Source organism: Ascaphus truei, chromosome 3 (genome assembly GCF_040206685.1).
Source record: "Ascaphus truei isolate aAscTru1 chromosome 3, aAscTru1.hap1, whole genome shotgun sequence".
NCBI classification, from domain to species: domain Eukaryota; kingdom Metazoa; phylum Chordata; class Amphibia; order Anura; family Ascaphidae; genus Ascaphus; species Ascaphus truei.
This window is the reverse complement of record NC_134485.1, coordinates 127,029,632-127,044,585: the sequence shown is the minus strand read 5'-3', so window position 1 is coordinate 127,044,585 and position 14,954 is coordinate 127,029,632. Positions and strand designations below refer to the sequence as shown.

At 43.5% G+C, this 14,954-nt stretch overlaps 1 protein-coding gene across 2 annotated transcripts in view; it reads right to left on the bottom strand.

Moving 5' to 3' along the window:
• The window catches only part of AATF (apoptosis antagonizing transcription factor), a 128,882-nt gene extending 117,960 nt beyond the window's left edge, over nt 1-10,922 (bottom strand). For both annotated transcript variants that reach the window (XM_075589499.1, XM_075589500.1), the window contains exons 1-4: nt 10,780-10,922; nt 8,942-9,130; nt 7,804-8,064; nt 4,311-4,448 (exon numbers count right to left, since the gene is read on the bottom strand). In XM_075589499.1, coding sequence (XP_075445614.1) covers nt 4,311-4,448; nt 7,804-8,064; nt 8,942-9,130; nt 10,780-10,864 — 673 coding nt within the window. In that variant the 5' untranslated portion in view covers nt 10,865-10,922. The remainder of the gene's footprint in view (nt 1-4,310; nt 4,449-7,803; nt 8,065-8,941; nt 9,131-10,779) is intronic.
• Nucleotides 10,923-14,954: the final 4,032 nt, after the last annotated feature.

Sequence of the window (14,954 nt, the reverse complement as noted above, 5' to 3'; positions counted from 1 at the left end):
AAGTATCTCTGCAAGTGTGAAGAGCTGCAGAAAATTAGAACACGAGTATTGTTCATTTTATCAATTTCGGGCTAGACCTTGAATCACTTTACAAAGAAAGAGAGAGGGAGAAAAAAAAAAGACATTATTAAAAGGAACATGTTAATATGTTATTCTTATGCGTGCATTTATCAAAGTTTCCCAGCCGTAAACGTTGTGCAAAACCTAATGCAATATTATTTCACCAGATTTGTAAAAAGGGAATAATTCCATTCTTTTCTAGATTTCCTTTTCTTAGATAAAATGGAGAAAGAAAATACACCAGATTTTGCAGCCACGATTCATCCACACATAACCCGCCCAGGGTCAGTACACAACCTATATGTTAAAACTTTGCAAGCTAATCTACTCATTTGAATATTAAAAAACACACACACACACACACACACACACACACACACACACACACACACAAACACACGGATGTTGCTTCCGCAGATCTAACCACTTCCTGCTCCCTCAGCTGCTTGGTGACAGTGCACTGCTAAATACTTGCCCGCTCCTGTGCCATTTAATGGTTCCAAGTGCAAAAATAGGAGCAGAACTGGATTCATCAGCACATCTGCATTAAGCAGCTGACTGGAGGAAGACAGGAGAAGCGCCTACCTGCGGCAGTAACATCCCTTCTCCCTGTGAACAGGGGGAGGGGAGTGAGAGAGAGGCCCAACGGACACACTTGGGCCCTTTGAATATATCATATTGCCCACTACTGTGTTTGAAGATCAAGCTTGAGAGAGACAAGCAAACTCTGTACAAGAAATTGCAGCACACTCATTTCCATGCACACAACAAAAGGCATGTGTCAGGAGAAGAGCAACAAAAATATGGAGGATACAGAAAACAAAAAAATATAAATAGGTGGATGAAAAGGCTGCATTCATATGTGCGGTGCAAAACACCCACAACCAAATTTGCAAAACAATGGATTTAGCATAAACCATGGAATTGGTTTACATGGAGAACCATGCGGTTAACACAGTGATTTCCAACCTTTTTTGTTTGGAGGAACCCTTGAAGTATTTCGAAAAATCTCGGGGAACCCCTATCTGGCTGACACATATTAGGTTCGACAGGGGTCAGTCACAACATTTCACACCTCACGAGCCACCTCTATTTCCCACCCTCTACCCATGTATTTCTCTCCCATCCATCTCACTAACTCTCCCGCCTCGCATGTATTTATCTCATGCGTTTCACTCTTAATCCCTCCCGCCCCCCTCTCTTCTCTCACTCGCTCCTACCTTCCGTCAATTACCGCACTCTCACTCAATCCACCCTACAAAATACATACCAAAAAAAGCCACCCCTGGGGTGGGTCAATAGGAGGAACCCCTGAGACTGCTTCAAAGAGCCCCAGGGTTCCACAGAACCCTGGTTGGGAATCACTGGGTTAACAGAATATGGGTGTCACCATGCATGGAAAGTTGAGGACTACTGAACAACGTGATTTTTTTTTTTTTTTTTTTTTTAAACAAACATATTCTAGGAGCAACTGGACCTTTAGCAGAACAGTTCATATCAAGAGCAAACTCATACTGGAAAGGAGCATGTTGTGGTATTGAGAAATCCAGAGTATTTTAACTGCTTTAAAACAAAAAAAATCTAAAACAGCATTTTTGTAAAAAAATATAAAAATAAAAAGAAAATCTAAATAATTACACCTTAACTGCAAGGCATATTCAAGAGAAAAACAGATTGCTGCCTACAACACTAATTGCACAAAGCTCACCAGTATCCCACCTCGGTCATGTAACATGAAAATACTGCAAGAGTTAAATATTTCCTCTACTGAGAAGACTGGCAGCTTTCTGGAGATAAGACTGGGTGATTACCCTCTGTCACAGCCCTAGTTCAGTTAAAGTAGCAATCACCTCAAAATGTGACTTTTAACCAGTGATTGCTAATCCACACTGGATCCAGCGTGAATCGCCAGCTCCAGAGATGTTAAAAATATGTTTACATGGTGGTAAAAGAAGAAAATGTAAAAAAAAAAAAAAAAAAAATCAATAAGGCCTCCAACACAAATCCATGAACTCATCTCCTAATCCCCGCTTTCTATTTACCCGACCTCCTGTGACTCCCCACTTCCCAAGATATACACAATATGGCCACCAGGATCAGCAGAGTGCCAGAAACAGATAAAAAGCTGAGATTGGGAGATGACGTTCTGGGTTACCGCCCCCACCGTCCGTGTTGCCTTTTTTTTTGTTAACACCCCCCCCCCCCCCCCACACACAGAGAAACAAAAACAGTGAATATTTCGGGATCTGTGGAGTCAAACCACTGCAGATAACATTCAGCGGAAATAAAATATTAATATCTTTATAATTACCTTATAAGTAATATAATATATACATTTTAGCATATAGTAACAAAACAAGAAGGAAAGGACAAGGCAAATAAATAGTGAGAGGAGATTGGACATGGTCAAGACCTGTTAATAGATAAGTTATAAGAACTATTTTTCTTCAGGCCACCCTAAAAGCAACACAGGGATTTAGAGATGCAAATGATGAGAGGGGAATGATTATACGTGACGCAGTCTGCACACCACATACCATTTGACTTTCAAAGCCATACGGAAGAGATGCTCAGGATGCCTTTAACTGGGGGCTTCGCCAAATGAGCCACAATTGCTACCAGCAAAACATTTCTAATGCCTTTTGTGTGTCTCCCAGCAAGTCTGAGGTTTGAGTGGTGGAGGTGCACAAATGCAGCACTTACTCACCTATTTCTACAGAATGGCCTCATTTGTCTTGAAAACAGAAATTCCACAAAGGCACCTTTTACAATTCTCCTTAGAAATCATAACAAAACATAAGTGCGCAACAAACACCTCGGTCCTATTAATAAAAAAAAAAAACCTGCAGCCATTTATCTTTGTGACAGCAACAACAACAAAAACATTTTTTTTTAAAAAGCTCAAATCTTTAGACTGCAGCACAATGAGAAAGAGAGACAACAGTCACGTTAAAAAATCAGTAAATACATGTTAAAAAGTAGCACTATAGAGCATCAGGGAACTGTGGATTAAAGCTGCATCTCTAAACTGGACAACGGCAGTGTTCAGTCAACCCATATGGATAATTTGCCCACAAAATAACATATTTTCATACTAGTTCTAATATTGCAGGTATACTCAGTCAGCCCGAGATTTTAAAGTCTAACTCCCTTCGTCATCTATATCAAAGGCCATAGATGAAGCGCCAATCAATGCCAGCAGGTCTGCAGGCAAACCTAACCTACCACTGACTTATAATAATTAGGCCAGAAGTGATGTGGATACACATTTCCATTACTCAACACAGCATGGACACAGCATGTGCCTTCTCGCTCATATTCCATTCGCAAATTGGGGTTAATTTGCATGGTCCTATCATAGTCGCTTCCTTAATAAACAATTAGAATCCCAGTATAACGCTGGTGCTGTATCTACATCACAACGCATCGCACGTCTTCAGGCAGAATCGTGGTATAGAACAGTTACATGGTTATAACAGCAGCAAACATTCCAGATTGTTCTGGGATTTCAGATAGCACAGGGGGCATACTTTAAAGCAGAGGCTCTGTCTTCAGCCACCTGTGCTGAAGCAGGAATATCCTGAAAACCTGACCTGTTGGACGGGGAGAAGGGGGAGTTAGGACAGGAGTTGAGCAACCCCTGCTTTAATGCACAAGTACTAACTACATTTCAATTCTCATTCTGTCTCAGTCATGGATGGAAACTTTACGGTTTTAGAAATTCAGTATTTTTTGCTATTTCTCTTATCTACTTCATACCCTTGTTATAAAGCCCACAATGCGCTATGCTGTATCAGTGCTAAAACATATAACTTATTTGTTTTATTGCAAAGCGCTGTAGATAGCATTTAGCAACCATAGTAAGTCCCTGCCCCAAAGAGCTTACAATCTAATTGTTGGTGCTTGAGACACAGAAATATAGTCACAAGGAGAGATGCCACTGGGATCTGAACAAGGGTAATCCAGTTCAAAAGCCTTACCACTAAGTTACTCCTTATACAGTTTAAATTCTGTACCAACCATCAGAACCTATAGGAATCCAAGTTGCTGGAAAGAGCAGGCAAGTCTTTTTTAATTTTTTTTTTTTAATATCCTATCAACTGAACAGAAAGAGCCCAAAACATACTTCACTGGACAATGTGAAAAAGTTGCATTCCCCCACCCCCGGCAATAATTTTGCTTCCATAATTCCCCTGACATGTTGGTTATTTTATACTTAATGGAGAGATATAGCACTAAATGGTTCTTACTGTTCTTCAGAGCATCGGAAAACTCAGAGCCACCGTCCCTTTTAAACACTGGGAATGCACCGGGTTGCGGAAGTTGATTAGCCACGAGAAGAGCCTTCTGGATTTTTATCCGACCCTCCAGAAGCTGGTCCCAGAGAGCTGGAAAGAGAAGAGGCAAAAAAAAATAAGTGGCGTCAATTATATTGTATACAGTTCAATCATTCACCCAAATAGCACGACCTGTGGAATCTTTCCGCTTGTCTTCAATAATTCAACATGGTTCCAAATTTAGGCACAAGAATCATGGTGTAAATGACAAATTGGAAAGAAAAAGTTGAGTGTCCATCATACTTTCATGTTTTCAAGAAGTCTGGTGCCGGAACCCCAATAGCAAAGTAATAGAATGGTCATTTAAGAAAGGTTAATAGTGATACTCTTTAAAAAGAGGATTTGTGCGGCAAAGAGCAAGAAAGAAAGAAAGAAAGAAAGAAAGAAAGAAAGAAAGAAAGAAAGAAAGAAAGAAAGAAAGAAAGAAAGAAAGAAAGAAGAGCAATTGTAAATGACAATAATAATTTTTTTTTTTTTAAGTATAATTTGTTTAATAACTATTTCATATAGCGCTTTTCTCCCAAAGCGCTTCCCAATTACAGTACAGTGGGCGGTATGCAACAGATAGGATTTTATAGACACCGTCCCTGTCCAGAAGAGCTTACAATCTATATTTTTGATGCCTGAGGCACAGGGAAATAAAGTGACTTGCCCAAGGTCACAAGGAGCCGATACCGGGATTCCCCTGCTTCAAACTCAGAGCCATTGTTATCAGAGCCAGTGTCTTTACTTACTGAGCTACTCCTTCAGCCCTGTTTGGGGGGGGGGGGGGGGGGGTAAACAGAGTGCACTTTACAAAAGACATTTAAAAAGATAGTTTGCACTAGTTATAAGCTGTACTGCTTATAGAATTATTGATTAAATGAATTGAAGAACTTCAACTTTAAAAAAAGAAGTTCATATGATCTCCCACAGCTTCAAAAGATACAGTCCCATCTGGGCACTAGCCAAAATTAGAAATCACGTAATTAAAGAGAATGTGTCTGAACCATGGGGCGGTGCATTATGTATGGCGAGCCAGCAGGATTACTTGTCAAACCTGCCGGCATGTGCTGGCTACAGAAAATTAATGATTTCATTCTTTAAAACAATTACCTCCTAAAGACACCTTCAAACGAACTAATAAAAAAAATTAAAAAAAGGGATTACGTTTTGAGTAACTCACATTTTCATCTATAATCTTGCTCCCTACCAAAAACGTTCACTTTCACAGTCTCCATGGGTAATGAATTCCACATTTTAACTGCCCTTGCTGTAAAGAACCCTTTCCTTTGTTGCTGGTGAAATCTCCTTTCCTCCAACCTTAAGTTATGACCCCGAGTCCTTTGTACTGCCTGTGGGATGAATAGTTCTTTTGAAAGCTCCTTGTACAGTCCTCGAATATATTTGTATATAGTTATCATATCACCTCTTAGACGCCTCTTATCTAATGTAAATAAATCTAATTTAGCTAGCCTCTCCTCATAAGATAGATTGTCCATCCAGGGGTGCGCAATCTTTTTCCCCTGTGCCCCCCCCCCGGCATTCTGACGTCACATCGCCATGGAAATGCGACGTCACGTGACCCCGCAGCATAATTTGATGCCACGTTGTCTCCAAAAGACATGAGCCAAAGTAAGTAAAGTTTACAAAGGCCTTTGTCGCTCCCCTGGCATTTAATTTAAATACAGTAAAGCAGCAAAGAGATTGGAGGGACAGCAAGCCCCGAGAACATGAAAAACTCACCGGGTTTGTTGAACTAATAAAAAAGATTTCTTGCTACATACTAAAAACAAACTTTTTTGGCTCGCCCTCACTGGTTGGACTTTCCTCCCCCTATATTGCCTGTCTTTCTCAGTGTTCCAAGCTAATAGGCACCACTATTATATTACCAACAGGATTGTGTATTATTTTGCCTCTCAGCTAACCCGTTACAGCTATACACCACGGACATTATATGTTCACCGAGTTAACATCAGTCCTACAGCTTGAATCGGCTTATCCCAATATACTCATTTAATTGAAATGCCTTTGGGAAGCGTGCGGGGCCTCTGTAAACCCCACGCCCCCCAGGTTTGCACACCCCTGGTATAGCGCATGCACAGAGCAAACCCTGATCCTATGCGCTTTAGACTAAGCACTGGAAATATACCACACAAACCGTCAGTTTCTGTATGTTTCTTCAGGACAGTTTTAAAAATATGGTACACTTGTATATCCCGACGACTGTCAAGTTGATGGCCAAGCCCGAAAGTTAAAGCTAAATGGAAAACTGGAGACTGCCAAGAGGAAACCGATGCTATATTTGTTATAAAAGGAACATACAGATGTTGCAAAGGTCAGTTCTCCAGGTGGTGTGTTATAGTGGGACATTCTGTGTTATTCTGCGTTATCACTGCCATTGAATCATATGGAAACACTGTGATATGCGGAGATGTGCAAAAGTAAGGATGCTTGCTGCAAACCAAAGAAAAATAACAATGATTTTTGATACATTTACCGGTGCTCCTTAGTCCCAGGGAAGACCTGCATTTCATCCAATATATCCAATGTAATTGATGGACAAGGGCACATGGATTTCAATCATAAAGAACCGATTGTGCCATAGAACACACAACGTTTCGGCCTGCTGACCTTTCTCACTTGAGTATTTAAGTATTCTTAAATCACACAAGTATTCTTAAATCATTTTTATGTTTGTTTGTGAACATGGAAAAATAACACTAGGGACAGGTTTGATGTCCTGGCTACTCCCTTTTGACTGATGTTACTGTGTGTTCTGCAAGTGCTTGCACAGCCAGAGCCCTCTCTCCCTTTATCTTGATTAGCTCATCATTCAGATGCCCCAAGAAATTTGTTTTTACATTACTAAAAAATGAAAAGCGGCCAAATCCTTACAATTAGCATGGTTAGATTTGTTTAGAAAAGCCAATTAAGATTAAAAAAATGATTGACAAAATGTTGTTTTCTGGTTGTCTACGGCTCATTGCACTTTCCAAACCATGCCAAAATTCTTCCAAGACCCAAATGAAACAAGCCTTAAAGTTGCATATTCCGGACGATGAACTGCACTTGCCCCGAGTGACGATTATAGCTACTCGGCAAACCACTGATACCATCTCCCTCAACCACATCTGCTACATTCACTACAATTGCTGTGATGTTCCTTCTCACAACTGTCGAACTTTAGAACACAACTCCTTGTTCTTGCATTTGTCAGCAAAATGCTTACACATTCTGTATTTATATAATCAAATTATATTAATGATTGTAACATATGTCCTCTCCCCTAAAGCTTTTCTACAAGATGTACTGTACTTGCTGAGGCCATTTAATCCGTTTGACATGAATAACATGCCTAGTTAGTTGACTTCTTTGAGCATTCACAATTATAATACCAATTTCATACAAAAATCCATTCACCCACCTATTTGGTTTTTAACAGCTTGACCCTTTTCAACTTCCTTGGATGTTTTCTCTTTGGAAAAAGTCAGCACCCCTCCATTGTCTTCCAAATCTGAACCCTCCATGTTGCTGTGCACGGTTTCATCGGCAGACTCCTCGTCTTCCATTTCCTGTTCTGTGCTATGGTCTGCATCATCACTCTCAAACTCCTCATCTTCCTCACGGCTCTCTGGTTCTTCAGCGCTTCCCAGTTCCTCCCCCTCCTCATCTTGTGATACCTCATCTGTCAATAAAACGAAAATGTTTAATAAATCAGAGAATACCCATGCACATTTTATCACACACAGGAATGTATCCTTTAGTATATAATGTCATGGTATTTTAACATCCCGTGTTGATGATTCTTTAAATTTACCTTTCAACAGAATTAGAAAAAATAAAAAAAAACCTTCAAACAAATTAGGCAAAACACAAAAATTATACGCATTTGTTTAAATACAATATTTACTGAGGCTTTTGATTATATCTACAGCATCCCCTATCCTTAAGTCATATTGAGCATAATTCCCTCCTGAATATCCTTGTACTCCTTGGACATTACCCCCGATGCTACGGCTGTGGTATCGGCGGAGTTATGTCATCGCTGCAGTCTCGCGGCACCAGAGGAGGAATCAGTGAGCTCAGGAAGGCAGCTCCAGACGGAGGAAGCTTACCACGAAGGATCTTGGCGTCCCACGTGGGGAGGAAGCAGACTACAACTCCAGGCAGCAGGACGGAGAGGATTTTATATCCTATATGCTTTAAACTTCTGCTACTTTGTAAGTAGCGACCTACTTTTGCGCAGTAACAAATACAAAAACGTACTTCACCATATTTTGTCTCTTTTCCACTCTTTATTTCAGAGAAATCAAGGATTCTTAGATTATCCCCAGTCTACCCATGCTCATAGGTTAATGTTTAGTTAACAATTTGCGCCTGTGTTTTCCCCTTTCCCAAATATATACAAATATTTATGGGTTGGTATATTGTCATGTAAAAGACTGAGGCCATTCTGACTTTCTACAATACCCCTTACAATTTGACACAAAAACTACACAAGATGTAATTAGTGTGCACTACATTGTGCTGGTTAAGACTGTTGATACATTTATATTACTCACCAGAACCTTCTGAAAAAGACTCCTCTCCTAGTTCCGCTCGCAAAGCTTTCCGAGACGTAGCTTTTCCCAAATACCGCTGATCTGTATCTGGCAGATAGGCTGAGGCTCTTTTCCGCAGGCTGCCAACAACAAGGGTATCATCCTCATTTCCACCTTCCTCAAACTTATCAATGACTCTGGCAACAGTGGCTGCAATTACAAGAACCATTGTTAATGATAATAATATAATGTACGAGATTAATCTACAGTTAAGTCTGCGTAGCACTCTTATTTAATAGAACGTGTGTGAATACTTGTGGTGCTGAGATCATTAGACGGAAAACAATAACAAAGCCCAGAACTGGACATTTTAGCCTCTAATCATTTTTTTGTAGCGTAATTTAAAAAAAGAAATCTCATTATAATCTAGGAAAAGTTTGAAAAGTAAGTTGTGTGCCTTTGTTAAAACTCTTTCTACCTTCTACAGTTTATTTACTGCCTGTTACACAAAGTACATTAGCGTCACATATATATTTGACAAAATACTGTAAGTACAATGTGTAAAGAATCTACAAAACCGGGTAATTTTCAAAAAGGATTTTTTTTTTAAAGTTTGAACAGCATAATCCTGCAGACAAATGAGCTAAAAGATATGTCAGCTCGCATAGCACTTGGTGGTCTCTGCATTTACTGACACTACAATTCTTTAATTCACTTCCATCAATGCATATTATCAAACCCTTTGTGCAGTCCCTTTGGCAGCAAAATATCTAACAAACATTCAGATTTGTATAGTAGTGTGGTCGCTCAAAGTCTATATATCCTTATGCATTACATGTCTCTGGTACTAAAGGGAATATACAGAATTATTCACTCTAAATACAGGTGCCAACATCACAGGTATACATTTTGTACATCTAATTGTTTATACCTTATATTTATTGGTAGCAAAACCAGCCTACCTAGCATCATGCAATAGATTAGCACAATGTAAACAGTTTATGATAGCATTTCATTTTTGGCAAAGCTGTAATGTGCACTTATGCTTTAAACAGGTACCGCATTTTTAATTCTCCCCCCCCCCCCCCCCTCCCACCCCAATTTTGTTGTGGTTTGAGGCAGAAGAAGTCAGGGAAATAAACATTTCCCTATATAAATCTGACAATGAATGAAACATTGCACATAGACTTTTGCAGGCTCAATAAGTCTCTGACCTGAAGAGTTTACAATATAATATTTGTCTCTGAGATAAAAGGTGACATGCCCACTATAATAAGGAGAACCAGTACTTGGATTTAAACTGGGCTGCACCGCTCCAAATCCTAGTTTCTTAAGATTATCAACCTCCAGCTTCTTCGTACAGCATTGATGCTATTCCACGTTTCAAAAAGCACCCGAAGATTGTTACAGTTTCCCTTTTCAGATGTAGAAAATGCAGAATTACAAATCGCTGGATGTTTTAGGGTAATAAGTGTGAAAAACCCAGGGCAGGAGAAAACTATCCTGAAAACGTGGGATTGGTGCTTCCATAACAGATTCAGATTCTGTGAGTGAAACATCCCATTCGCCAAGAGATTTTCTGCACTGAAAACCCCAAATGCAACATAAATCCCCCAGCAAAGGAGCGTGCATGCCTGTCCTTGCTATTTGTTGGTCTTGCCCTTCCGGTTATTTTGTTTATTTTCTTTTGGAAGAAGAGAAATAATGCGCTGGGTTAAAAAAAAATACACCCCTAACTCAAGGCAAGTAGCAGCAGCACACACGTGGGTTGATCCCAACATGCACATCCCACCTCTCCGACAAGGCAACCACTGAACCCCCAAAGTCTTTAGTCTCTAGTCCTCCTCTCCCCTTTTTACCTTCATCCTGATCATCTTCTGGGTCCCGAAAACTCGGCAGCGGGTTCAATAAACTCTCCAGCTGCTGCGACAAGGGGGCCGCCATGTTGGGTATAGCTAAACGCACAAACAATACACCCCTTTCACAATGACGTCATTAGGCAGGAGACCGCGACTTCCGTGTCGACCTTTCCGCTTGATTCACACAAGAGGGCAATGTGTGGCTGTGCTTCGCTGCACCTCTGTGCTGGCAGGCAGCAATCCGACGAGTGCAGCGCGCTTTAAGCATGATTGACGTGTGTTCATCTAAAGTTTTACAATTCATGGAGATTGCTGGGAGTGGGAAATATATATTTATATATTAGAACTCAGTAAGATGGGAAAATGAAATTAAAATGTGTTGAAACAACGTGGAGAGGGAGGCTTGTAACCGCAGTACCTGGAAGATCCTTAGGGAGGCCTTCACGCAACAGGGGATTTACCAGGGCTGATGATGTATGTTATTATAAGGTATGCAGCACTTTACATAGAATATGCAAGCATATGAGACCCTGGCACTAGGGTTCGTACCAAGTTCATCCACTACAAGGGAAGTGTTTTATCACTAATCTGGAATTCAGTTTTAATTGAAATTGTGTGTAGCCCCCTTTCCCCTGTGTCTAGGGTGACTGTGTGCGATGCTTTACCTGATGGCTCACAGGATGCCTGATCCTCCGCTGCAGGGAGCTTGGGGTGTACCTGATTCGTTCCGGTGATATCACTCCACCTGTAAGGGATCCTGGCAGCGCTGGATAACCCCTCCACAGGAGCCAATGCAATAAATACACAGGCAGTGTATATATATAACAGTTGACTGAACATGTACCTTGTAACCACAGTACTATTACAGGCCTCGCACGGCCGTACCCCACTGTCCACACCCTGGTGAGGTTTCCCCCAAAGTACTGAGGTGTCCTGGGCACCTAACCACCCGGTGTCCACAGGAGCCACAACCCACCCCAAGTGTGCGGTAGCGATACCCACAGACCGTGTTTGAACGGTTGGTGCACTTGCTGAATATGATACCTGCTGGGTGCTCCAGCTCCCAGGTACCGCCGGCTGTAAAAGGGATCAGTCATGTCCCACGTAGTCGGCGTCCGCCTCTGCTGGGGTGGACTCCCGCTGGAGTGTCCCACCATGAAGATAGTCTCTGTATCTCGCGGCAGTGTCTTGCTGTGTCCCTGACACTATACAACTACAGGAGCAATGTACCTATCTGATGGGCCTGTCCCTATAGCACCCACAAGCTAATTGGGGACTCGGGGCCTAAGGGGGACAAACAAGGCCTAGTCAAGGGAAGCACAGCTCCCTGGACACTACCTGCTCTGTTCTGCTCCCCCTCACGACTGAGCACGCGTTCCCAGCGTGCCAAATGTATCGCTTTAGGAGCAGGGGATATCCGCAGCCCTATTGGCTGTTGTGCACCATCTGGCTCATTGGTTCACTGGCCAATGTTACAGTCTCTATCTCGTGATCGTTATCTCCCACTTACGGGATTGGCAGTAGATGATTGCGGTGCCAGACCTTTACCCTGCCATCCCCGTCGCGTATGCGGTAGACAGGGAGGCCCGGCATCCGAGATTCTACTTCGAATACTCCGTCGCGCCAGCGGACGGCCACCTTGTGTTTGCCAGGGATCCCTAGATTGCGGAGGAGAACACCGTTTCCAGGACGAATTTCCTGATGGCGGACCTTGTGGTCGTAGCGCCGTTTTTTGCAGGCATTCAGATGGGCTGATGCTTTCTTCGCTAATTGGTAAGCATGCTGCAGGCTTTCTTGGAGCCTTTGTACGTACTTATAGTGCGTCCTGTTGGGTACCCCATCGGTAGATACCCTCAGGCAGATGTCCACAGGCAGCCGTGTCTCGCCCGAACATTAGGAAATAGGGAGTGAATCCTGTAGATTCGTGACTGGTGCAATTATATGCGTGAACTAAGGACTCCACGTTTTTGCGCCCCTCTGTCTTCTGAAAGCCTTTTAGAGTGCCGAGCATGTCGAGGAGGGTCCAGTTGAACCTCTCTGGCAGAGCATCTCCCTCCGGATGGTAAGGAGTCGTTCGGGACTTTTTGATATTTAATAGCTTCAGCAACTCCCGGATGAGCTTACTTTCAAAGTCCCGCCCGTGATCCGAGTGCATGCGATTTGGTAGCCCGTAGAGTACGGAATACCGTTCCCATAAAATTTTAGCCACCGTAATGGTTTTTTGGTGGGGAAGGCTTTGGTGTAGTGGTCCGTGATCACGAGTACATTTCTGATGCCCCTCAAATCTGGCTCTATACATAGGAAGTCCATGCATATGAGATCTAAGGGGCCCAAGCTCTTCAGATGGGCCATTGGAGTGGCTCTGGTAGGCAGTGTCTTCCGCTGTGTACACCGTGAGCATCAGCGGCAATGGTATTCTACTGACTCTCATCCTTGGCCAGAAGAACTGGTCTCGTATTAAATCGAAGGTCTTGTCTACTCCAAGGTGCCCATGGTCATCGTGTATCGATCGTGGGATCATATGGTGTAGGTTCCTGGGTATAACCAGCTGCCTTCTATCCGGGTGGTTATGGTATGGAACCACCGAATAGAGTAGAACCTTGTTGATCTCGAACTTGTCCCATTCACGCATTATTACGGCGACCGTGTCGGTGGGAGCACTATTCACCAATGAGGGCTTGTCTTGCTGAATGGCCTGGTGGATTGCTCCAGCCACATGAACCCCTATCTGGTACAGTACCAGTTCTTTCCAGGGGATGATTTTGTCTGGGATGATATTCATGCCTTCTGGGTGTCAATAGGCGACAGGGAGGGCCTTGGATTGGCATCCCAGTGAGTCAGCAACCCTCAGTTCTGAGAATGCTACTGTGGCAGCCGTCGAGCACATGGCTCGAATCCCTGGTCCAGGGATTTCTTCCCAGAGGCCGTCGTTGTAAGGAATCGGGGAACACGTCCCCTGCGACGTGTTCCCTCCTTACCTATTGCTCCACACGCCTCCGCGCCGCTTACAGAACGCGTGCGCACACAGAGGCTCTCTGCAAACACCACAGAGCTTGGTCCCGCCCCCCCACTCGCATCACTCACGCGACGATCGTGCACCGCTCCCCTGCTGCGTGGCAAGATTCCTGATTCTGCTAACTGCTCACCTACCCTGCATCCTCTGTCCAATCACAGCTCCCGCAGGGGCCGCAATTCTGCTCCGACTCTCACACTAATTGCTCCAGCCTTGCTACTTAAACCCTGCATGCTCAGTCACTCATTGCTGAGCATAGTCTGTTGTAGCCTTGTGTTCCTGCGTTCTGTTTTGCCCTGCCTTGTGCCTTGCTGTTTTCTTGCTTCCAGTTGATCTCACGTGTACCGACCCGGCTTGACAATTGGACCCTCTCTGGATAACGACCCCGGCTTGCCTCTGACTACCCGCACTTCTCCAACCCTGATCACTGCTATTGGATACTCTACTACCCCACCGGCTCCAACCCCTGACTACGGCACAACGGACATCGACTACGCTGCTGGCTCCGCCCCACGATCTCGGCAAGTATCTGGACAACCCAATCTCTCCAACCCAGACCCGGCTACGTTGACAATCCACTTTCCAGGCGTGCCTCCGCTGCTGCGCAAGCGTTACAGTCGTTTGGCGTTGTACTCGGTCCCTGTCTTCTGGACAAAGCACCGGCTCCGATGTTCAGGGGCCCCGATTTGTACTTGAAGGTGAACTGATAGTTGGAAAGGGCTGCCAGCCACCTGTGGCCCATGGTGTCCAGTTTGCGGACGTCAAAATGTAAGTCAACGGTTGTTGTTCGTTACTTCAAATGAAACTCCGTATAAGTAGTCGTGGAGTTTGTCAACAATCGCCCACTTGAGGGTGAGGAATTCCAGCTTGTTGACTGGGTAATTTTGCTCACTGGGGGTCAAGCTACGGCTCACATACGCCACGGGGCAAAGACCAGTAGGGTATTTCTGGTGCAACACTGCTCCCAGTCCATTGAAGCATGCGTCCACATGTAGAATATATGACTGCTCGGGATCGGCGTAAGCCAGGACGGGGGCTTCCGTGAGGCTCTTTTTGAGGCCTACGAACACCTCGCAGGCAGACATCCACTTGTCTTCGAAGTGGAGCCATGCAGATGTGACTTCTGGAGACAGTTTTCTGCACCCCACATCCATTTCACTGG